Genomic DNA, 25,580 nt, shown 5'->3' on the forward strand with positions numbered 1-25,580 from the left:
CACATATTTACATAAAGAGAAGCTGAGGCATGAGAAACAACAATAAGTTATTTCCCTATAAAGCAGGTCATACAGAGAGACAAGGGACTTTGACTTCCAGTTCCTTATACTAAGCAGGACACAGTCTGAATGTCTAGCTATATTTATACTGAATTATAAGGATCAAAAAAGGAATGAAGGGTAAATACAAAATAATCTTTGTAAACAATCCTTAGATTATACCCAATGCAGAATGTTTAATGAAGTAGTTGAGTCACAGCTCTTAAGACACAAAACAATACTATAACTCAAAGTCAAATATGTACTCATTGGCCAGATATATGCGTCGGAATATAAGAGCTGCCAATGCCAGAGTCAAGATGACAATCAGTACAGCGGATCCGCCGTGATCAGTGTGGTGGTTTCTTGGCGGCCGGCCCTGGGTCACAGCTGGTGAAGGAGACGACCTTCTCTGACCCTGCTGCTGGGCCCGGCGCTGTCGAGGGCTCATGGAGGTATCCTCAGCTACAGGTTGGGCAGGTTGTTGAAGGGACGCTGCTAAGGTGTTCTGGACTCCACACTATGAAATTTTAAGAAATTTTGTTTGAAATTGGCAGAGAACACTTGTATACGTACATACAGGCTCTTCAACAGCACACGGAACCTCCGAGCGCTAAATATGACTAAGGGCAAAACTACCAAGAATTCTCTGAATGCTGAGATTAGTAATTCACCCCCCGGAATAAGTCAGCAACACAATTTATTCTGAGTGCTCACCAGGTAGAGGAGGGATTTACCAGCAACAAATAAGCCAACGATAGAGTTTGCCCATATTCTCCATAGATCGCTTTGTACTCTCCTCCAGCAGCAATTCAAACAGTATCTGCTAGGCATCTGGGTACCTCCCTTCTTTCAGGAGAGTCAAGGAGGGAAGCAATTTGATTTCCACTTCTACATAAAAGTTTGCCATATTCTAAATGGCAAAAAAGGGCAACTCGCAACAGCGTTCTTCCCCCAGTGTTATCTTATTACATCAACAATCATAGAACACAGGAAATAATTTCAAACCACATGTTCTTCATAATAATATTGTTATAAAAAATAGATGTGGTTTTCAAACCAGGCTTATCTTTTCTCACAATCCCTGTCAACTGAATTGAACACAAGTCTAGAAGAACTGTTTACTGTGTGTTTGAACTGTGTTATCCTATGAATGTAAAGCATGAACTCTCGTCAAGAGTGCCCTGGGGGGCTTCCCTGGTGGCGCAGTGGTTGAGAGTCCGCCTGCCGATGCAGGGGACATGGGTTCGTGCCCCGGTCCGGGAAGATCCCACCGCGGAGCGGCTGGGCCCGTGAGCCATGGCTGCTGAGCCTGCGCGTCTGGAGCCTGTGCTCCGCAACGGGAGAGACCACAACAGTGAGAGGCCCGCGTACCGCAAAAAAAAAAAAAAAAAAAAAAAAAGAGTGCCCTGGGTATGTGCTGAGAAACACACAGAGGTGGTTAGGGGAGACTCAGTGTATCCCCCTGAAAAGCACTGGATGTCAACTGCTTTCCATCGTTTCAATGAACGCTTGGTCAAAGCATAACCACAATGTGGTACCGAGTGATTCAAAATTGTAAATGTGTTTTATAGACAAGAAAGCTCTACAAAATATGAATTCCACTTTATTTATATAGATACCCTAACTCTACCTCTAATAACGCAACAGTCTTTCTTATATTGAAAACAACTTTATGCTGATTATAATAGTGTCAAGACACATTCTTTCAAATAAAAAATAAGAATGTATGTTTTATTCAGAAAAACTTTTTAAATTGAGTAAATACAAAAAAAGTATTGAACGAAAATACTTTTCATTATAGAAATTTTCAATATTTAGAAAAAAAAAGAATCTAATAATGTAATTTAAATACCTTTTTTTTAAAAAGGTAAGAGAATGAGCTTTGTCCTGGCAACAACTGTAAACATAGGGAAAAACTGCTGATCTAAGTTACCTGCAGAATAAATTACATTTTAATTCTGATAGCACCCCAACATTAAAAGATTTAAATAATCTGAGTTTCTTAAAACTATCCTTTGGAAGCACTCAAATGTAGTGACCCATAACCCAGAGGTAGAAAGGAACTACCCACTCTGAGTTAAAAATAAAAGTGCTAATGCTGAATTAGAGGTGCATGAACTTGGACTTCCATACTCCAGGGCTCAGGGGCAAGGTGCTCACTGAAGAACAGATACACAAAGCTGTTACATTTTATGATGTCTAATGTTGCCACACTGTGTCATGTAATGACTTATTACAACATTCCGCTGGAAATCTCCCATTCTTCCAGCCATTCAGCCAAGCAGATAAAAGTGTCTGATAGAGCAAAAGTACTCAGGGCTTATAGGGAAATGGGTTCTTAAGGAAAATAAATAACAAGCTGGTAGTATCAATTCAGAAACTAGCATAAGAGACTGACTCATTTTAAAGCTTTGATTTTATACATGTTGTTTTTTCCATTAGTTTGAGGGGAGAACACTATCCTGCCCACATACCTAACTAAAACAGGGAGTCTTATCATTACTAGGCTGGCTTCGCCACTTCATAGATGTGTGACCCTAAGCAAGTCATTTAACCTAAGACTCAGCTCCCTCTCCTGTACAAGGATACTATCCAGTTCAGTAATTGTGAAGATTAAACAGGATAATGATATAAAGTGCTTAGGATACACAATTGCTTATTAAATGTTAGTCATTATTAATATTACTATCGATATATCCCTTTGAAGACTCCAGATTTAGGTAACAAAAAAAGTCATGACTTTATTTAGGGCTGCTTTTCAGAACTTTATTAGTATGATTATTTGGAGTTGAAGGACTAATTGGACTAAATTTTGGTGGTTCATATTGAACTGCAGATGGAGAATCAATATGGCCTTAGCATTTTCAAAATGCCGTAGGTTTGGTGGTAGGACTTTTAAATCTCTGCTGTTTGCCTAAACTTGTTCAAACACACATATCACAGAATGAAGACTTAAGTCATAATAGTTTCCATTTCCTTCATTAAGATGAAGTGATATTTCTGGGAACATAAAAGTATGTGACGTTTATATTTAATTAAATTATATTTAAATATATATAAAAAAATCACAGTCACAGATAAGTCCTTTGTTATATATATATATATAAAAGCTTTTCTATAGTAACCTAGAATAGCATCTGGGAGGGAGTTTTGTGTTTGCTTTTTAACACAAAATGAAATGGCTTATTCAGAACCTCAATCCCTGGGAAGAAGAAAAAAGTCTGATAGACTGGAAAAACAAAAATCGACCATCAGTATTGTTCCCATTTCTACATAGCTAAAAAATCTGCATCAAATAAACAGATGGCCTGATGTTATCTGCTGTATTTAGACTTTGGGCAATCTCTCGCCCCCTCAAGGCTAAAAAAACATACCTTATCTGGAATTTGATGTATAACATCTCAGTGAATTTATATTACACTTGCATGTAAAGCAGCTACCCCCAGCCAAAATGAGGTTTCAGTTACTTCCACAGTGATCAAATTATATAATCACACTCTGAGATAATCTGTATGTAAATGTAGTTAAGAGCTAAACTTGCAACTGTATGCAATTTTATTGTTTTAACCAGAATTGGTATCAATTACCTAACCTACGAAAAAGAGGTCTGCTTTATGTACTTTAAAATCAAAATGGGTGGTGATCATTTTGCAATGTATAGAAATATCAAATCACTACGCTGTGCACCAAACTAACGTAGTGTTGTAGGTAAATTAAACTTCCAAAACAAACAAACAAACTCACAGAAAAAGAGATCAGACTTGGGGTTACCAGAGACAAGGGCCTGGGGGTAGAGGAAATGGATGAAGGTAGTCAGAAGGTACAAATTCCCAGTTATAAGATAAATAAGTACTAGGGATGTCATGTACAATACGATTAATAGAATGAACACTGCTCTTTGTTATGCATGAAAGTTGTTAAGAGAGGAAATCCTAAGAGTTCTCATCACAAGGAAGAAATATTTTTTTCTTTTTTCATTTATTTTGTATCTCTGAGATATTGGATGTTCACTAAACTTACTGTGGTAATCATTTCAGGGTGTATGTAAGTCAGATCACTATGCTGTACACCTTTAAACTTATACAGTGCTGTATGTCAATTATATTGCAATAAAACTAGAAGAAATAATAAGAAAAAAAATCAAAATGGAAAAGACTACTGTAATAACAAAACTACTGTTTGTGCAATCTAATTTACTAAACTTCTTCATTTCTTTATCTGTATTCCTAGTATTTTTTTAGTATTTTTTTAAAGTGCCAATCCTAAGATTCATTTATTCAACCAACAAATACCGATTGACCATCTACTGTATACAAGGCACTATGCCAACCAAGCACTAGGGATATCGTGCAGTAGAAAGACAGCCCTGATCCTCAAGGAGCCTACATTCTGGGAAGGGAGATAGACAATAAATAACTAATTATAAAATAAATTATAACTGGAATAAGTATAACTGGAATATGCAACAGCAGACTTGACATAGATTTAAAATAGACTAAAGACAGATTTAAATACATCACAGGTATTAGGAGACTGTCCTTATAGGTGAAAAAAGATTACTACCCTCCTCCTCTCTGTAATAGGATGGTTCTATTTTTAAAAAAACTATTTATGATATAAAAAAAAATTAGAGGGCTTCCCTGGTGGTGCAGTGGTTAAGAATCCACCTGCCAATGCAGGGGACACAGGTTCGAGCCCTGGACACAGGTTCGAGCCCTGGTCCAGGAAGATCCCCCATGCCGCAGAGCAACTAAGCCCGTGTGCCACAACTACTGAGCCTGTGAGCCACAACTACTGAGCCTGCATGCCTAGAGCCTGTGCTCCGCAGCAAGAGAAGCCATTGCAATGAGAAGCCCTCACACTGCAACGACGAGTAGGCCCTGCTCGCCACAATGACGAGTAGCCCCCGCTTGCCACAACTAGAGAAAGCCCGCGCACAGCAACGGAAGAACCAACGCAGCCAATAAATAAATAAATAAATAAAATCTATAAGATAAATAAATAAATAAAATAAATAAAAAACTATTAGAATTCTAAAGGTGAAAAGTAATCTGAATTTTTTTAAAACACTGCAAGCTAAAACATTTACTGACTAAAATTAATTCACTATATCTCTCTGTAATTCATGAAATTACATGGGCAACACATAAAAATGATTTAACTCTTAGCATGCACTTTTTTCTTATACTTCCATCTCCAGTCCCCCAAAAACCTCCTTTAGAGCACCCTCTCCCCTGCTTTCTCCAATCCACTTCTTTCTGCCCATCTCACTCTCTGAATGGGAGAAGACCGCTCAGTCCCACTTTATAATAAGTATTCCTGAGTAAAAGGAAAATCTGTATTTGTCCAGCTTCTATTTCAATTTTCCTGACCCTTTAAAATCCTCTATAAACTGGACAGGAGGGAAAGATGTGGCTACTCAACCAAACAATCTGTTACGAAAAAGACAGTTCCTCTCTTGTATATAGGAAGGAGGGACTTCCCTGGTGGTGCAGTGGTTAAGAATCCGCCTGCCAATGCAGGGGACACGGGTTCGAGCCCTGCTCCAGGAAGATCCCACATGCTGCGGAGCAACTAAACCCATGTGCCACAACTACTGAGCCCGCGCTCTAGAGCCCGTGAGCCACAACTACTGAGCCCATGTGCCACAACTACTGAAGCCCACGTGCCTAGAGCCCATGCTCCACAACAAGAGAAGCCGGTACACCGCAAGGAAGAGTAGTGCCTGCTCGCCACAACTAGAGAAAGCCCGTGCACAGCAATGAAGACCCAATGCAGCCAAAAATAAATAAACAAATTTATTAAAAATTTTTAAAAAAGAAAGGAAAGTCAATGTTTTCCCCCATAATCTTAATTATTTAGCAACAATCCAGTCACAGTTTCTTAATCAGTCTCTCCAATGACCAAAGCCCGCTAATGTTTAGACAATAGGTCAGGGCACAACTAATAAGACCTATAGTATCCATGTAATCTTTCATTCAATAATTATTTATTAGACACTTAACTATGTACAAGGGAGCACCATCCAACAGAACTTTTTGAGATGATAATGTTCCGTATCTATGCTGTCTAATACAGTAGCCACTAGCCACATGTGGCTCTTGAATACTTGAAATGTAGCCAGTGTGACTAAGGAACTGAATTTTTAATTTAGTTTCATTCTGAATAAGGTAAATACAAATTTAGATAGTCACATGTGGCTAGTGGCTACTGTACTGGACAGAGATGGTCTAAGGCAAATCTTTGACTCCAGGCCTTTAAGTCAGTGCCTTAATGCAGCTTAACAAACCTTCCAGAGATAGAGTGCCTATTTAGAAAGCAGCTAATGTATGTATATTTTGTTTCATTCAGAGTCTAGCACTATATTGAAACTAACTTTTCAGAAAAGTCATAGAATTCTGGAAGGACAATAGGACCTAAAATTTGTTTAGTCCAGCCCCATTTAACAAAAAAGAAGGCTCAGAAGATATGAATAACTTGCTTAAGATACTATAATTCACTAGAGGGAGAGCTAGGCTAGAACCCAACTGTTAGGAGAACCAAAATATTCAGATATTTCATCTAGATATCACCTCTTCTACTGCAAATAATGACAGTGGTATAGATATAGATATAGATATAGATATAAAAGACAAGAGCCATACCGATGTACTTGCTGTAGCACCCTGGAATGTTGTAGGTATATCATCCTGTAAATCGTTTAGTGAAAAAGAGTGGTTTAAGTCCGACTCAGTGATAGTCTTTCCAGATGAATTGACTTCTGCCTATAAAAAAAAGATACACCCAAGAGCAGTGTCACAAGAGGAGATGTACAACCTACTAAGTGCTCTCCTGGATTTATTTTCATTAGTACTTTAATATCAACTAGTCAGTTAAGCTCTGAGCATTCATTCATGTCCAATACTGTGCTAGATATTTTAGGAAGAGTAGACAATACCTATTCTCAAGGAGCTGTTACTTGGTGAGGAACAAAACTAACACTCCTGGTTCACGATCCACTCCAAAAAGCTCTAAAAACTAAAGTTTTTTGTAATTTTCAGGCAAAGTCTGACATGTGAGGCTATTAACAGTCTTGATCGCACATTACTGTAAATAGTCCCAGGTTTGCTGATGAGATATTAATAGATTTGATTATGGGGTGCTGCCCGAGATCCCACTATGGATGTTAGTATAGGTTTAATATTTCTAAAATCTGAAATGCTGAGGTACAAAAGACATCTGGCCCTAAGATTTTCAGAGGAGTAATGTTAAGTACAATAGGAATCCTCAGAAGGAAGAAAATAACCAACATTTATTAAGCACCTCCTCTTCCAGGCACCGCAGTAAAATAGAAGGGAAAATTTCTCCCAAGAACTGGACATGGGAGGATATACAAGATGTAGAGAGGGGAGAAAAGGGAGGAGGCAGCATGTTGCTTAAGGCAGGCTGACTTTTTTTGATGGAGCTAAAAATTAAATTCCAGAAGTAATTATATGCAGAGCAAAAGGATGAGAGACATGTCAAAATATTAATAACAGCTATTTCTTGGGGATGGGATTATGCATGATTGTTATTTTCTTCTTATTGTTTATCTATATTTTCTATAATAATAGTTAAAATTTATTAAGCACCAGAGACAGTTCTAAATGCAATACATTTAAATGAGCATTAACTCAATTCTCGTAGGAATCCTACAAGTACCATTATTATTCACAGATGAGAAAAAGGTAAAAATGTAAGTAATATGCCTGATGTCCTACTACCAATAAGCAGCAAAGCTGAGATTTGAACGCTGGCACAGTATACCAGAGTCTAAGTTTTAACCATTACTATGCTATAATAATAATGCTGCTTCTGTGAATATATATTATTAGTTTTGTAATAAGAAAAAATTATTTGTAAAAACCTCAGTGAGACAGAATTACATTGCTTTACTTTCTGTCCAAAAGTTGGCAATAAACAAAAGGGCTACAGAATTAGAATTTATTTACAAATTTAGAGTACCTTAAAACTGATCTGTCTAGCCAGTTCCTTGGCTTCTTGGTCAGCCTGACTTGAATCGCTTCCAGATTTTAAAGGCAACAGAACATCCTTCATGGCAAAGCCACATCCCTCACAACAGAAATCTTGTGATCTGGTAAGAAGTAATTTTTTGATGGGTATAAATCAAGTACTTGAAAGTTAATCCAAGACACTCAAACACTGAATGATTAAATTTAAAAGATCACTCAACAATTCCATATCACACTCATCTACATGCAAATTAGACAATTTTGGCAATAATTATAGTTCTGAGACAAATACACAAGTTAAACTGTTTTTTAAACAAATCCATGTCAATTATACCTTGTCTTTGAGAATCAGTTGTATTCAAATTATTTACCTTAAAATGTGTTCACTTTTAACTGAGATGTCAGATGAAGTTTAAAGGAGAAAGTTTATTTTTAATATATTAGTATTAGTTTATCCACCAGGACAGTATGCTACCATGGTTGAATGCAAAATCATGTTTTAGAAAGCCTGTATCACAGACTAAGAACCTGGAATATATAGAGTGAGAAGTCTAAACAAAAAGTTTTTTGGTTTTTTTTTTTTTTTACCTTGTACATGAAATGAACTGGATGGAAGTATCAAGATAGAAAGTCGACATAGGAAATCAAAACAAATGCTATGTACTCCAAGTACATATTATAGTTTGTGAATAGTAGCTACAAGGTATATACCAAACTTGGGAATAAGGTTTAAAAAGAAAAGTTGCTGATAAAACAGGGAGTCTGTCAAATCTTCCCGAGGCTAAAGTCTATCTGATTTAACAAACATCTATGGAGGGCCAATTCTGGGCTGTGCTAGGGTAAGATATACTATAACTTAATTAACATAATAGGTCTGAAAGGTGGTAGGCAGCAAAGTCCAGAACAGGACAATGATCAAAACCAAGAATTAGTTTTAGCACTACTCAGAGGAGAGGCTACTCTGAATCTAATGACTAATCTGGGTTATACAGACAGAATGTACTTGAAAAAAACTAAGAAGGCAATACCACTGGGAAACTACAACTTGATAAAGAAAATCTTTGCTTTATTCCAGATCATTTATTGAGCACTTGCTATGTGGCAGAAGCTACAGATATAAAGATGATAAAATGGATTCCCTCCCTGCCTTCAAGGAGTTTTTAAACTTTTGTGGAAAGCTACATACATATAATTACTCTGGCTCTTTTCCATCTGTAAAACTGCCCAAGTGGAGATAAATGACCACTACTATCTTCTAGAAGGTATCGCTCATTGTAGGTTGATATTATCAACTACTTTTTAAAACGAGATAGCATGAAACAAATTCGTTAGAGTCTCATCGCCCCTGGGGAAATTGATACAACTGAATTTCTGAAATAGCAAAACTAAGACTAGATCCTGCAGAACCAAGGTGAGTCACAAAGAGATAGAGCCTATCTCCTAGTAGCCATTATCCAAAACCGTATTCGGATCCTAACAAATAAGGAAATACAAAACTTACTTTTTCGCAAGGGCTCTTCTTTCCTCGGGTGTGTAATCTAGAGAACCTATGGCTCCCTCTCCTTTTGTTGGCATAAACCCAATGATGGCTAATAATGCTGTTCTTACTGAAATAAAAAGTAAACATCAATCTAAGTTGCTCTGTAAAAGGAACTGGGTTTACTCTGGAAAGAGAAAGAGAAAAGACTCATAGGGTTTCACTGAAGAGGTACAAGTAGGGGATTGTATTAAAATGATGCAAAAATCTAGACAAGGAAAAGAATTTTATTATTTATTCAATAATATCAAATTATTTATCCAAAACAGCTTCAACCTCAAGAGAGAGAGTATTAAATATTATTATTATGAATTGATTAAAGTTATATAAGATTTATATTCACTTTAAATACTTACTACTCCATGAAGGCTGCCAAGTTTCAGGATGATGTCCCGAGATGCTCAAACAGATTTTCTTGCCTACTTCAAATCGTCCATTAGCCTTAGGAATAAATAAGGTATTTTAAAAGTTATACATGTGTGTGTTTAATGTTTTATACTTTAAAGTATAAATATATTTTATATATAAAGAACTTTTAAAGATAATTTTTTAGAGAATTTTAAAAGGATGGAACCTCCAAGGGGATACAGATTTTTGTCCTCTTACAGATACTCCACAAATATTTGCTGGATTCTGAATGAATAATAAAAGCTGTTTTTAGAAGTTGTAGCAGCTTTGTGAAACTGAGTTGCACAAGTGACATCTAAATAACTGACATATAAAGATGTCCTGATAGCTTCCTCTGTGCCTAGTATGGTGCTAGACTCTGGGAAGGATCTAAAAGAGAAGAAACTAGATACTGGGGAGGAAGGCTCTGAGATGGGAGTGATTCTCAGAAGGATGATGCAATTTCATACAAGAACACAGAAGTGAAAGATGAGAGAGAATGATTTCAGTTTTGTCTTGGCAGAAGAGCTACTGATGATGTCCGGCAGGGAGGCAGAAATACAGACGTGCTGGTATCAGAAGAAGATAATACATTTCTGGTACCTGACTTTCACAGAGGTGATCGTTGAAACCATTTCATAGAAATCAGAGAAAACAGCTGTAGTCTGAACTCATAGACTATCCATACTTAGGGGAAGGATAGGAAAAAGAGGCATGAAGTTAGAATATAAGTTCCACGTGGGCAGAGAATCTGACTTAATCTCTGCCACACCCACAGGGTGCATGACACATGTTTAATAAATATTTGTTGAATGAAGGCTGGAGAAGACTTTTCAAAAGAGAGGAAATGAATCAGAAAGAGTAAGTCCTGAAAACCAGTACACATGACGACATCATCGGTGAACAGCTGCTGCCCCACTGCCCGCCCACCAGTTTCCCCACACACCAGCCCTCCCTTCAGACCACCTGGCTCTCCCCACGATCTAGCAACGAAAAGAAGAGAAGGGCCCCTCCAGGGCCTCCTGCTCCAGCCTTACTGCCAGCATTAACAATTCTCAACACCTAGTGTTTAGTAAGCTGCTTCTATATGCCAGGAACTTTATAGTGTGATTATATTTACCGTACACATCCCTTTTGACAAATGAGAAAACTGAATTTCAAAGAGATTATGTAACCTGCCCATGGTGTAATGGAAACCGCACTGGCCAGAAGAATCCAGGGCTATTGGCTCTAAAACTAATGCTCCTTCCACTACACCAAACACTATAGGTAAAAGCAACATTAATTTGGTAATGATGAATATCTTTTCTTTTACCATTTGCTAACCCCATGTGTATCAGATGTTTAACTTAAACTTAGAAGGAATAGGATGAAGACTGAGAAGAGGTGGTGAGATTTCTCAAACTGGTCTCTGAGACTGGTGTAGTAAGCTTGTTTAAACAGGGTGCTATGTGTGGGAACACAACACAGAACACAACAGGCTAAACTAGAGTTAGCATGTCTTGAAGGTTATCAGAAGAGAAAAATAAGACTGCAGCTTAAAGTGGTAGCAGAGATATGGGAAGGTTTTTGTCTTTTATTTTTGCTTCTTTCAAGGTTAGGGGATAATTAAACACACATAAATGAAAGGAAATGAAGGAGGAAAAGCTTAACACTTAAGAGAGGAATTTACTGATGGAATAATGTCCCAGGAAATAAAAGAGAAAACTGGATCAACAACTTTCCTTTACATGGAGATAAAATATGTGAAGATGGAGAGAAATTCTAAGATATAAATAGTAATAACATAGCTAACACTTATTGAGGACTGTGTCAGTTCTTATTCTAAGAGCTGCACGTAAACATGAGGAAACTCAAGAACAAAGCATAAGAAATGTGAGAAACTGAAGGAGATAACATGATTAAGAGGTACAATAACAGTAACTACCCTTTACTGAGTACTTACCATGTGCCAGCCTAGCACTTTGCATACATTAATTCACTGAATCCTAACAACCACACTATGGCAATTAGCATCATGAGTACTTCTCAGAGGCTTCAACTTCCTAGGAATTTTTTTCCAGAAAAAAATACAGTCCAAGGTCTGGTCTCCAAAAGCAAAGTTATAATAATAATGGTCCACTTTATTTCTTAATGAAAATGAGTATGCATACACACTTTACAGCCACCAGGAAGAGTTACAACAGAAGCATTCCAAAAAGTCAAGAATTCTTACCGTTAGGAGAATAATGCTTGGTGGTTTCATGGGATACTCTGGTGGCAGTACTATTCGTCCATGATAAACTCCTCCATCAAAATCTGAATCTGGGGGCCCTCTAACTGTGAAGTGCCATTCAAAAAGGTTATCCTGAACAAAAACAATAACCAACAAGGAATCAATAACATTAAAAAGTTGGATTTTTTTTATCAGTGAGTATTAGAAACATGGGTGAGAAAAATTAACGTTTTATATTATTGCTAGAACAGTTTCTAATGCACACAATGTCTCGAGTATAAAAGCTATAAATAAAAGCTATTAAATCTAGTTTTCATGTCCCATAAGAGCTAAAATGTTTTTAAACAAATGCATTTTAAAACATCTGAGCATTGTTATATATTCATAAATAAGATCATAGATTTACATATTTCCTATTACTTTAGCTCCATTTATTTTCTCTGAAAATCTCTTCTGGAGCCCTGAAGTTTTAATCTGGACTAATTGCTTTCTTGACACATTCCAAAATTCCTCACTTGAGTGTCTTCTAGGTTTACTGGAATCTCAATCTTCCTCTGTATTTATTTGTTGTTGTTTGTTTTTTTGGTTTTTGCATTATTTTGATGTGGTTTATTGTCAACTATGTACCTCTGAAAGGAATACAAGGAAGAAAATCTGTGTTCTGGTATGACTGAAAATATATTTATTTTGAGTTCATGCTTGATTGTTCTCTGGATGGGGATTTAATTAATTAATTAATTAATTAATTAAAAATCATTTGATCTAAAAAAAGATATAGACTTAATTAAACTGTGAATTAATCCTTATATCCTAATTAGTGATAATTCTTATTTACATAATCAATTAATTTACTATAAATTTAGATTGTTTTAGCAAACTTTTAAAAATTATCCCTCATAGATGCTTAAAAGCTCTTTAGTAAGTGGTCAGTAATATTAACACATAGGCTGTTAACATCATCTTACAGTTAACCACATACTTCATAGTTTGCAAAATGCTTGCACATATTATCACATCTTATTCTCACTATTACCATGAAAACCAGATTGGGCACATTTAAATACCCTCCTTTCACAGATGGGAAGACTGAAGAGAGGTAGAGATGTTCGTACAAAAAGCCAAAACTAGCTGTAGAGACCCCTCAAGGGGCTAAGTCTTCCACCTGTAGAGTCTGGAGTTCTTTCCACTTTCCCTCCTGAGGGAAGACCTAAAATTAACTTAGTATCTGAGGCCCACTTTATAGAGACCAGAAATCTGCTTCTTCTAAAATGTCTGATTCTGAATGGCTAATAGTGTACCCCTGAAACTAACACATTGTAAATTAACTATACTTCAATTTTTTTTAATGGTTAAAAAAACCCCAAAAAACTCAGGAACTATAGGGAATAAAATATCTCAATAAAGCATATCAAACACACTTGTAATGACTCGAAGCAATGAAAAAACAATTTTAAGAAACTTGTTTAAAATACTAAAGTATCAAAATACATATGTAGAAGACAGAGATAGAAACTAACCTCTAAAGGCTGTGCATGATAATGATCTGTTGGATCTTTCAATTCTGCTGCTTCTTTCATTAAACGTTTAACGGCTAAAATAAAATTCACAAGATAGAGACATTTAAAATTTACTTTTCTAAGTGATTAGCACAGATTTACAAACCCAATGAAAAAGTTCCTACTTCAACAAAAAACGTGTAGAGGACTTGTTCAACAGAGCATATCATTTAATTATGGGATAACAGTAATAATGGTGGGGAGGAAATGGCAGCTAGGCACTAGAAGAGTTACGCGTTAAATTAAATATACAGGGAAGTCTCATAAAGTCACTATTTTTATTTAGTAAGTACTTATATATACTTCCTATATGGTAGCACTCAAACATTAACTCATGTAATCCTCAAAACAACTCTACAAGATAGGTGCGATTTTTAACCCCATTTTCCAGATGAAGAAACTGAGACATGGAAAATTATACAACACGTCCAAGGGCACACAGCTGATAAATGACAGAGCTAGGATTCCAACACAGGCAGTCCAACTCTACCTTGTTAAAATATTTAACAAAAACGTGGCCTCTGGAACTCATGCTCATGAACAGTAAACCCCTTATATCCTCAACCTCTTGGGACTTTCTACCCACTATCTTGCATTAACTTAAGGGCACTGTCCCCAGAGGTCAATGAATCTCTACAGCCCTAGCTGAATTCCTTTTTCAAACGATTCTTCAGCTTAATTAAAACCTCCAATCCACTGACCCCATAACATTCTTCACCCCACCTATACCTATATTCACTTTCCTCTTCATCCACACTTTTGGCTCTTAGGAGTTCCTCTTTCATGTTCCCCTGACAAAATATAATTCTAACTGAGCCAACTCAACCATCTTCTTTTTCTTTTTAATATTTTATTTATTTATTTATTTATTTATTTATTTATTTATTTTGCTCTGCGTCGGGTCTTAGTGGCTACACGCAGGATCTTCGTTGTGGCGCACGGGCTCCAGGGCACGTGGACTCTGGTAGTTTGCCACGCGCGGACTCTCGTTGAGACGGAGCTCGGTAGTTGTGGCCCACGGGCTTAGCTGCCCCGCTGCCTGTAGGATCTTAGTTGCCCGACCAGGGATCGAACCCGTGTCCCCTGCATTGGAAGGAGGATTCTTTACCACTGCGCCACCAGGGAAGTCCCCCAACCATCTTTTTATCTGGAGTCTATACCCAAACAGCTGAGCATTACTGAAGGGGGTTTAAAAAGTCAGAGACAGGCACATTGATGCCATTATAGAGGTATTAACAACAAGCTCCACTGGGACACAATGCCACCCTGTGTTCCTACGTTTCTCCAGGAAGCCTCCACCCAACCCCCTCCAACGCGCCCTCCAAGACTATCTCACACCTATTTACTCTCAATTCTCTTCCGCCTCTTTCAGTTCATGGCACAGACTTCTAGCCCCGTGATCAATGACTATTTAACAGCTTATGACAGTTTACAGTCCTATGTGTATCTGTACCCTCTTTCCTCCCCTATTGGTTCACAAAGGTCAATCCTTTGATTCCAGCCCCCTCACCCTCAAGCTTTAGGTGCTAAAAAAAATGTCAGGATACGGGTGTAAGATACAGGAGAGCAAAGCCAGGGAAACACCAGATGGCCCAAGGCTCTCCAAAACTCGGCTTGAGAACCAACGGACACAGTTCAATACGTGCTATGAGAGAGATGTGCACCAGGTGGGCACCTAACCTGAGAGCAGACAGAAGAGAAGAGGGGTCAGGTCCTGACGTCCGAAAGAAAGACAGTAGGAATCACCCGGCTAGGTCTGAATAAGCTAAGGAAACGATAAAAGTAAATTTGGGGTGGCACAGGTTGGAAGGTTACGGGGAGAGGTTAACTGAGAAGCAACTCACACACTACAGCCAATGTGTCAGGACTTTTTGCATAAAATTTCATTTTAATCAAGGGTTCCTAAGCTGGAAAAAAAGTCTTAAGTCACTATCCTATTCCATAACTATTAATATTCTTTTCCATCTCCAACTCTGAGCTAAGCCCTATAGGGAGAGAATTTGTTCATCTGATCAGCAAATATTCATTAAGTTCATACTAGATGCTATAGCTACAACCAAAATAAAATATAGCTTCTGTTATCAAGGAGCTTATAGTCTGGGGGGAGGAGTCAACACAAATCAGCATGATAAATGAACGCTATATTAGAAACACGCACATATATATTGAGACACGATCTCCCCCCAAGTTCCAGGCACTAACTAGGCTTTGTTCAATTCTTTGCACACAGTTCACCTTCTCTCTACTTCAGACCTTCCTTCCTACATAGCAATTCCTCAGCTTGCATGGCTGTTCCTCCTCCCTTCCCCCACTTCATCATTGAGTCAGGATCCCGCCAGACCTTTATGAAATTTACTCAGGAAGGTCTCCCTGACACCTTCCTTTGTCCACTCTCAGAGGAGCGACTAGAGATTTCCATTTGGACAGATAAAAATCCTTGAGGAGTCCTGGCAGGAGAGTGGAGAGCAGGAATGTTCTCTAAGTTATTTCGTTTGGAAACCATTGCCCTGGATCCTGGCTCGAGTCCCCTTGCTCTAAGTCCCCTTAACACCCTATAATTTCTCTTTCATAAAGTTCATCTCACTTGTGATTAACACATGTCCTTCCGGCTCAACAACATTTACTTCATTGCAGTCTCCTCAAGGCTTAGCACACAGTAAGCACTCAAATATTAGCTGAAATGAATTTTACTATCTTCCCCCCAACAAAACTCTTTCCAAGGGTCTGATTAAAATGCAGTGGTTTTGGGGACTTCCCTGGAGATCCAGTGGTTAGGACTCCGCGCTTCCACTGCAGGGGGCACGGCTTCAATCCCTAGTCAGGGAGCTAAGATCCTGCAAGCCACACAGCGTGGTCAAAAAAAAAAACAAGCAGGGGGCTTCCCTGGTGGCGCAGTGGTTGGGAGTCCGCCTGCCAATGCAGGGGACACAAGTTCGTGCCCCGGTCCGGGAAGATCCCACATGCCGCGGAGCGGCTGGGCCCGTGAGCCATGGCCGCTGAGCCTGCGCCTCCAGAGCCTGTGCTCCGCAACGGGAGAGGCCACAACAGTGAGAGGCCTGTGTACCACACACACACACAAAAAAGCAGTGGTTCTCAAATTTATTTGATAATGAGATAAAATCCTTCGTTCAAAGAAAGGTTTAAGGAGAACCTCAATATGTAAAACATAACAGCAGGGCTAGCATGGAAGGGCCTTCAGGCTATTTATCCCCATCCGCCCATTCTACCTAAGGGGCCCACGGAAAGAGAATTGAAAGCCCCTGTTTTAGAGCCGTGTAAAAATATCACTGAGTTAAGATAATTAGATATAAATAAAATCATGGAAGTTGCTATGAAGTTAATTAGTTTAACTTGATTACTGCTGTCAGCAATCAAAGATGCCAGGAAGACTTTTTCCTTTATCCCTCATCAGCAGGCTGCAAAATGATTAAGCAGAAGAGGTCAGATTTTATGCCATTCCATAACATTATCACATTTTCTCTGCTTCTTCGTCACCCAGCTCAGTTCAACAGAGGAAAATAAACACCCAACGGATATTATGAGAGATGTATGAAAGGGTTGGAATTGCTACAGGAAAGAATTTAAAGGAACAATCATTGGCTCAACCACTAAACAAGTTGATTTTATTAGTTCACGGGCCACACAGGCACATACCATGTGAGAGACAAAGTACAAAGCCAAACAGAAGGTAAGATTATTCTAGTGTTTTTATAATCTATTTTTTCTGAAACAACATATACTATGAACACCTTCGTGAAAAAGAACGTGGACTCTGGAATTAGAGCTGCATTAAAATTCTGGCTCTGGGGACTTCCCTGGTGGCACAGTGGTTAAGAATCCACCTGCCAATGCAGGGGACATAGGTTCCATCCTTGGTCTGGGAAGGTCCCACATGCCACAGTACAACTAAGCCCGTGCGCCACAACTACTGAGCCTGTGCTCTAGAGCCCACAAACCACAACTACTGAGCCCACGCTCTAGAGCCCACAAGCCACAACTACTGAGCCCACGTGCCACAACTACCGAAGCCTGCACACCTAGAGCCCGTGCTCCGTAACAAGAGAAGCCACAACAATGAGAAGCCTGCGTGCCGCAACTAGAGAAAGCCCGCACGTAGCAACGAAGACCCCATGCAGCCAAAAATAAATTAATTAATTTTAAAAAATATGGCTCTGATACTTTGTAGCTCTAAATCCTTGAACAAGTCACTTATAATCTTATTCTGCCTCAATGTTCACATCTGTCAAATGAAAGTCAATAATTTTGTCACACAATTCTCCTTTCCTTTTCACCCCTTCCTCCTCCCCAGGTCAGAAATGGATTGAGATTTAAGGCCCTCTCAATGATTCTCCCTGGTTCAAATCCAGGCCATAAGCATATGTAGTTGGCCACATGGCATGGCTCCCTAGCTCCCCAAAAGAAATATCACTGCTATGGAATAGTCGAGATTCAAAGTACTGCCTGGAAACTAAGGCTAGAGCATAGTCTGCCTCTCCTGATACTCCATCTCTTGCTACCACAGGGATAGTGAGGAAACTTCTTCCACTCCAGCTCCTCTCTTATCTCTTTGCAAGGTTATCAGTGGAACTCTCCAACCATGGTAAGACAAGATGTGCCAGGAAAGAGAAGGAGGGTGGGGAGCACATGCATGCCCGCTCTCATTCTTCCTTTTCATGGCGGCCACATGATCACTCTGGATCCAAACCCTAGGCTCCAAGGGCCTCCCATGAGCGTTCTTCACATGCCCAGGTAGCTCACTGGGCTTTGGAGACAAAGCTCCAGCTAAAGGGGTCTTTTACAGGTCACTGTCTCTCATGCATCTGTTTCTCTTGGAAAGTATCAATGAATATCTTGATATCATCCATCTCCAAGTTATTGAGGATGTGAATCCAACATCATGCTCCCCAACCACATCTTCCTGCTCCCATAGTGAAGGCACTTAAGCAAATACTTAAGGACTCATGTTTCTGCCCACAAAGACCCTGCAAAGGTATCCATTCAATTTAAAGAATATCTGAGCCATGGAGATAGAAGAATGACTAAGACCTGCTTCTTGTCTTCAAAAAACTTGTAGTGAGAAAGACATGAAAACAATTACAACACAAATATTGACCAAGTATACACAGATACAGGGACTACCTTGGTCTGCCTATGGGAGCTGGACAAGGCAGAACCTTAAAGAAGCTTGAAGAATTAATAGGAATTTCAAATGGATAAAAGGGAAGGCATTCCAAGCAGAGGTTCCAACAGGGACCAAGGCAGCATATAGGTGAGAAGAGCTGCTCCATCTGGAGAATCACTCAGGCAAAATGGATGGATGGTAAAAATGCAAAGGAGCACAAGAGTGATAGGAGATGAGGCTGGTGGGGGGAGGGCAAGCTGAACAGTTTACTTTGAACTTAATCCACAGCTATCAGGAAGCTACTGAAATGTTTTCAATTTGAGGAGTGACCTAATCAGTTTTTGTTTTGTTTTAATTGATCTGGTGACAATAGCGAAGGATTAGATATATGTGACTGTGTGTATTGGCACCTGCGTGAAAATGCATGCATTTGTGTGTGTTTCAGCGTAGAGCGTGGAGTAAAGGAGTAGACCAAGAGATCAAAGACGACGCCAGTGGATTCCTGGGTGGCTGTCAAACCCTGGGGTAGGAATATTAGGGTGAGGTGCAAGTTTGGGGGAGGAGAGAAAACTGATCAGTTTGGTTTTGGGTTTTTATACCTAGGAGAGATTTTTTTGGTCTGTGGGAAATTTGGGTAAAGATGTTAAATCACCAGTAAGTTCTATGTATCTACAGCCTAGGAGAAGGGTCTAAATTGGACATTAAAGCTTGAGAATGATTAGTGTGAAGGGGCGGGAGACACCCTGGCGTGGATAGAATACCTCCTGGGTTTCTGATGGAGGGAGTAGGTGCCTTTGCACCAACCTCTTATATGCCTGCCAATCACCTGCTGAATGCAACCCATAGGGCCCTTCCAAAGAAATCTGCCACAGGAGGTTCGTTACACATACGTCTCCCTACTTCGTACTCTGCTATCCTGCGACTTTGGCCAGAACGGACCCAAAAAGAGATCAGGGAGCCTGATGCAGAGGCAAGTACTGATACGCTAGCCAGAGGCTTATGAAGTGGTTCCACACAGAGCTCTGCACACAGCCAGAGGTCCATTCCAGAAAGATCGTAAAAAAATGTTTTCCATTATAAAGCAATTATACTCCAATAAAGATGTTAAAAAATTTTTTTTCCCATCTATAAAATGAACAAATTTACTATCCATATGCTAACACACTGGCCTTTAACCAGTTATTTGTACTGTCTTAACTGTCCCATCCATACCTCTAAGACAACTCCACATCAGATAGAGAGAAAAAGTGTTACATCTCTTACATTGTGCAGTGCTTTTAAACACTTCCTTTCACACATGCATTACCCTACGAAATATTACAAGACAATAAAACAAAGGAAGGAAACATTTTCACTATGCCTCCTGCACTTATTCAGTAAGTCCCGTATCTCATCTAATTTACCTTTTCCATGAACTCTAAATAATCTGTACAATGACCAAAAAAGGTTTAAATTTTTTTTTTCATTTTTAGAACAGCAGCGCTACCTTTGAGGAAATGAAACCAAAAAGAGGAAGCAATTTATTACACAGTAGAAGCATGTCTACCCAAGTTCAGCCAGATGACAAGTAGGTCATATAGTATAGAAACATACAACATTCTGGAGAAGTTTAAATGCTTACCACAATCTCAGGTATGATAACCTAACAAAATTGAGCAAGGTCCTCTGACAACAATCTCTTGGGACCCACCAATCCTCCATTCCAAATTGTACTATTGTACAATTGTACATTTTCTTTATTCTCTGGACATCCCACTAAGTCCCTCAGCTGTCTCAAGGAACTTGATACCATGTGACCAAGGAGTCACCCTACGTTTTACCCACATAGTTTTATTAAAATCTAGCACAATCTTAACAATCTAGTCATTCTACCATCTAATCTTAAAACTAAGCTTTTCTTTCCCTCTTTCTCTTTGATCTCCTTCCCCCCCCCCCCGGTGTTCTTAGGAGATGGGCTGGGGGCGGGGATTGTGAATCCACTGAAATTGAATCCTTTAAATGTATTTCTTGGAGAGCCCATGGCCTTTGCCAGATTTTTTTTAAAGTCTTTGCCTCCCCAAATGTTATGACCAATTCTGTAAACTTAGTTACCTAAGAACGTTTCTTAGCCTGACAGAACTCTGGTTAACAAAGCTCTGTTCAATCAGTATCCCTCAGGCTTTTCTGGATTCTTTGTACGTTTTTAAGTTATTTAAAAAAATCAAGGATTCACAATTAGCTCTTTCCATGAGCATGCTAATCCTGCTGATTCTTACTGAGAAATTGCTTCTTTGGAAGGAAAAAAAAAAAGAACTAGCAAGGGTTGGTCAAACCATCACTAACATCCTAGGATTATCATTTAGAGCTGAAGTGTGGAGCTTCTCCCTCCTAACAAATTTATCAAGGTACAGATCGAATACCATTTATAGAACACAAAGATTCCAAGCCTGTCTTAATCTGAGAGAGCCGCTTACTTTTCGTGCATCTTTATGATACATCAGAAAAGAATTTGAGGCTAGGATTGTTTGGCTGCTTCTGTGAATGAAGCACGAGCATTAAATACAGAAAGAGAAGTTTCTATGACTGAACACAGACATACATCATACTAGTCAGTATGGCAAAAATCATGGTTAGCTCTAAAGTACACGGCTCAACTTGTTTTCGTAGCTTTTTGGTTAACTGGTATAGTCCAGAACATTTCCTTTATGTCTGTAATTCTATCCGCCCCAAATGCTGCAAACAGAACGTTTAAACTAAATCCTCAATTGCGAGTGGGTCAAGCAGCTAATAAAAGTCCGGTGGCGGCGACGGAGAAGGGCTAACGACGGTGTTCAGGGCGCAGGTAGGGCTAGGGGCTGATGATCACTATTACCCAGGGCCATCACCTTTACACCTGTGCTCGGGGATGAGTTGATAACCCAGCTCTACGCGGCGAAAATGAGGGCAGGGCAGTCGCGGTGCCGAGGGGAGTCCCCAGGTTTGATGACCGCTCGGCAGCCCTGCTGCGCGGCCTGCACCAGCCCGGCAGGCGGCGGGCTCGCGTAGAGCGCGAAACCGGGAGCGGGGCCGCGAGCGGCGGCCGACGCGAGGGAACGACGGCGCGGGGCCCTGGAGTACGAGGTCACTCCTCCCTCCCGCCCACAGTGCGGTACCGCGCCCAGTCCGCAGCCCCGCTCACCCGGACTCTTCAGGTTGTAGCGGGTCTCCATGGCGGGTCGCTGTCCCGGCTCCGGCCTCCCGGCTCGCCGCCACCTCTCCGCGCCGCTGCCGCCCGGGTCTCAGCGCGGCTCGGACCGACCTGACCTAGCCCAGGAACCTCCGGGGACGCCCAGCCCTGGCCAGGACTGCCGGCGGGGCGGGAGGGCGCGGGCGAGGCGCGGGCTCCGCAGTGGCGTGGGCTCCGCGGTAGCGCCGCCTCCTCCGCTGCTCCTCCGCCTCCCTGAGGGCTGGGCAGGCGCCGGCGCCGGCCCGGGTGTTGCTGAAGCGGGGGCCCGGGCTGGAGGTCAGCGTCCTCGTCTGGCCGCGGACCCAACGCTGCCGCGGCCGCCCGGCCTGCGTCACCCGCCCTCTCCCCGGTTTTGTGAAGTTGTCCTGACGTGGCAGTCGCCTCGTGGCGGGAGGGCGGCGCGGCCGCGGGCCACTTCGCCGGCCCCGGGAAGCCCGCTCCGGGAGCTGAAAGAGCGAGCAGAGCCCAGGTCGTCTTCCTCTCACCCGCACCGCCCGGAGGCCGACCTTCCGCCCCCATCCGACGTCCCCAGGCGCTCGCGGAGCTCCCCGCGGAGCGGCGCGGCCGGAAGCGCCCCGGCCCTGCTCGCGGCGGGCTGGGTCCGGGCCCGGGCCCTCGACACCGGGTTCAGAGCCGCCCCGGCCCGGCGCCCGCGTGCACCGGCGCCTGCCAAGTGCTTTGTTTTTAGATCGATAGTTGTTTTGGGGTGGAAACAGTTAAATCGGGAAGATAAAATCCAGTGGTAAGGGATTGAGTAGGGTTTTATAAGGATTCTTTTTCAGATAAATGTGTTTAGGTGCAAGGCACTTAAGCATTTGGGGAGATTGAAAAAAAGAATTGAATCGGGGAAAGCATACAAATATGAAAGGTATATCCTTAAAGAACACACTTCAGGCTTCATTGCGGAAAGAGTGGGATTGAGAAAAAGGACAGGACTGGGGGTTTTGAAGACTTAAAAGAGGAGCAAAGACTTAGGAAAAGAGGGGAGATTGGGATGGTGAGAAGGATGAAGAGGGAAGGAAGGAAGTCTAGGTGGGATGAAGAGGGTTAATCAGGTTGGGCAAGTTTCGTTTTGTTGTGTAAAAGTAGAAAACTTTCTTTTTGAAAGGCAGCAGAATATGCCACCTGAAAATATGCCTCTTTGGCATAAGGATTATTTTGAGCTGATTATTTTTGAGAAAGAGCAGGCTCAAGAGAATCTCTGAAAACAGAGTAGAAATTACCCTTTTCTAGGCGAAATTTACGTTTGTTAGCGTCTCCCTCTCTCTAAAGAGAAGGAAGGTTGACTCTAAATCACAAGAGAGTCTCAATGGAGAAGGCACTGACAAATCTGCAAAATAATCTTTACCCTTGTTTAAGGGCTTTTCCTATGACCTCCCATAAGTGGCCTCCCTCCAATCCCCCTACAGCTTTCTTTTGTCTTTAGTTGAGTTAAAGCGGTGACTTGGGCCAAAGCAGGGAGTTACTGGGCTTCCCTGGTGGCGCAGTGGTTGAGAGTCCGCCTGCCGATGCAGGGGACACAGCTTCGTGCCCCGGTCCGGGGGGATCCCACATGCCGCAGAGCGGCTGGGCCCGTGAGCCATGGCTTGCTGGGCTTGCGCTCCCGGAGCCTGTGCTCCGCTAACGGGAGAGGCCACAACAGTGAGAGGCCCGCGTACCGCAAAAAAAAAAAAAAAAAAAAAAAAATCAGGGAGTTACTTGGCTTGTTTTTCTTTTGTTCATCTGTGTATTACAAGGGGTTTCAGCCAAGAGCTCATAAGGGTAGAGGGAAATTATTTTCCTCCCTATATTTTCTATTGTTAAAATTAAGAATCTAAAGTGAATTGAGGGCTTCCCTGGTGGTACAGTGGTTAAGAATCCACCTGCCAATGCAGGGGACATGGGTTCAAGCCCTGGTCCAGGAAAATCCCACATGCCACAGAGCAACGAAGCCCGTGAGCCACAACTACTGAAGCCCACGTGCCACAACTACTGAGCCCATGTGCCTAGAGCCCGTGCTCCGCAACAAGAAAAGCCACCGCAATTAGAAGCCCACGCACCACAACAAAGAGTAATCCCCGCTCGCCACAACTAGAGAAAGCCTGCGCACAGTAATGAAGACCCAACGCAGCCAAATAAGTAAATAAGTTTATTTATTTTTAAAAAATAAAGTGAATTGAGTTCTTGATATCTGATTGTATCAGCAACCCTTTGTAAAGAGTGAAATTTGGAGGAGGTGTGGGTAGGAGGTGGAGGATATCAAAAATAAAACTAGATAGTATCTTTTAAAACATTCCGTGATGTTTTCTGAAAAGTAAACTGGTAAACTGATTGGCACATATATGCATCCAAAATGGAGCCCCAGTGTGCTGCTTCATTCACTCGTTCTTTGTGTTGAATCTTCAAATTGTCTAACGCTTGACACGCTCTCTGTACCACAGCTCTGCAAGAGCCAGCATTCGTGCAATAGGCCTCACAATGGAGAGGCTTATGAAGCAGGTACTATTGTTACTGATCACAAGTTCGTGCGCTAGATGCACAGTGAGGCCTAAGAAGCCAAAACACTGGAGTTTGGAGCAGAGAAATGTTTATGGCAGGGCCAAGCAAGGAGAATGGGCGGCTCGTGCTCAAAAGACTCAAACTCCTTTATGGTTTTCAGGGAGGAGTTTTTAAAGGCAACATTTGGGGTGAGGGCTGTAGGGTGTGTGACTTTCTTCTGATTGGTTGGTGGGGAGGTAACAGGGTGGTGCTCCAGGGACCTAGTGCTCAGCCTGAAGTTACCAACCTTCACCTGGATGGGGCCTTAGTTCCTATAGAAGGACTCTACGTACATCCCTTGAGGAGGAGCTAGGACTCTGCTTTCTCGCTGTACTATTGTTTCTTGAGTGCTTTCCCTTTGTTTCTGCATTCCATCACTTCCCTGATCAGTAACTGTTTGAATCTGCCCTTTGGAATTCGCAGAAAGTCTAGGGGGCTGAAGCCTCTTTCCTACAAACAAGAAGCTGGGGACACAGGAAGGCTTTTGTGCCTGGGAGGGCCCCGCAGGGTCCTGGTTTAAAATATTTATTCTTCCACATTTAAAAGTGTTCTTATTTTTTTTTAATGATTTTTTTCTTGAGCACAAAAGTAATACATGATTGTTGTTTAATATTTAGAATATGAACAAAATACAAATCTCCTATAGTTCTACTGCTCAGAAATGGCCATGATTAACATTTTAGTGTATTTACCTTTAGCCTTTGTTTAGAAAGCATAGGTATATTATTAGGGTTGAAATTCTATTGTTTGTACTTTTTTTATACTAAAAATATCTGCCATAAGCTAACTGGATTACTTGTTTTGCAAGCCACAGAGCTATTAATGACTTGTTTTTTGTTTGTTTTGCCACACCACGAGACATGTGGGATCTTAGTTCCCTGACCAGGGATCAAACCCATGCTGCCTGCAGTAGAAGCACAGAATCTTAACCACTGGACCACAGAGGAAGTCCCTGACTTATGTCGTTAAAAAGGAAATGACAGGCCCTAAATGGAGTCACTTGTGTTA

At 41.0% G+C, this 25,580-nt stretch overlaps 1 protein-coding gene across 1 annotated transcript; it reads right to left on the reverse strand.

The window, feature by feature from the left end:
- Positions 1-211: 211 nt before the first annotated feature.
- On the reverse strand, positions 212-22,158 carry UBE2J1 (ubiquitin conjugating enzyme E2 J1). The gene is made up of 8 exons (XM_081250528.1): positions 22,008-22,158; positions 13,690-13,763; positions 12,173-12,304; positions 9,927-10,011; positions 9,535-9,640; positions 8,026-8,155; positions 6,687-6,806; positions 212-559 (listed from the first exon to the last, which is right to left on the reverse strand). The coding sequence occupies exons 1-8, from the start codon at positions 22,036-22,038 to the stop codon at positions 281-283; spliced, it is 957 nt and encodes a 318-aa protein (XP_081106654.1). The 5' UTR covers positions 22,039-22,158; the 3' UTR covers positions 212-280.
- Positions 22,159-25,580: the final 3,422 nt, after the last annotated feature.

This window comes from Mesoplodon bidens, assembly GCF_964165515.1.
Source record: "Mesoplodon bidens genome assembly, chromosome: 12".
Lineage (NCBI taxonomy): Eukaryota > Metazoa > Chordata > Mammalia > Artiodactyla > Ziphiidae > Mesoplodon > Mesoplodon bidens.

Excerpts from the sequence above, each read along its gene's own strand:
- UBE2J1 (XM_081250528.1), bottom strand. The coding sequence starts at position 22,038 with ATGGAGACCCGCTACAACCTGAAGAGTCCGG. Across the intron at positions 10,012-12,172 it reads CAAGCATTATTCTCCTAACG|GCTAATGGACGATTTGAAGT; the intron begins GTAAGAATTCTT and ends TTTATTCCTAAG. Across the intron at positions 560-6,686 it reads GTGCTACAGCAAGTACATCG|TGTGGAGTCCAGAACACCTT; the intron begins GTATGGCTCTTG and ends AAAATTTCATAG.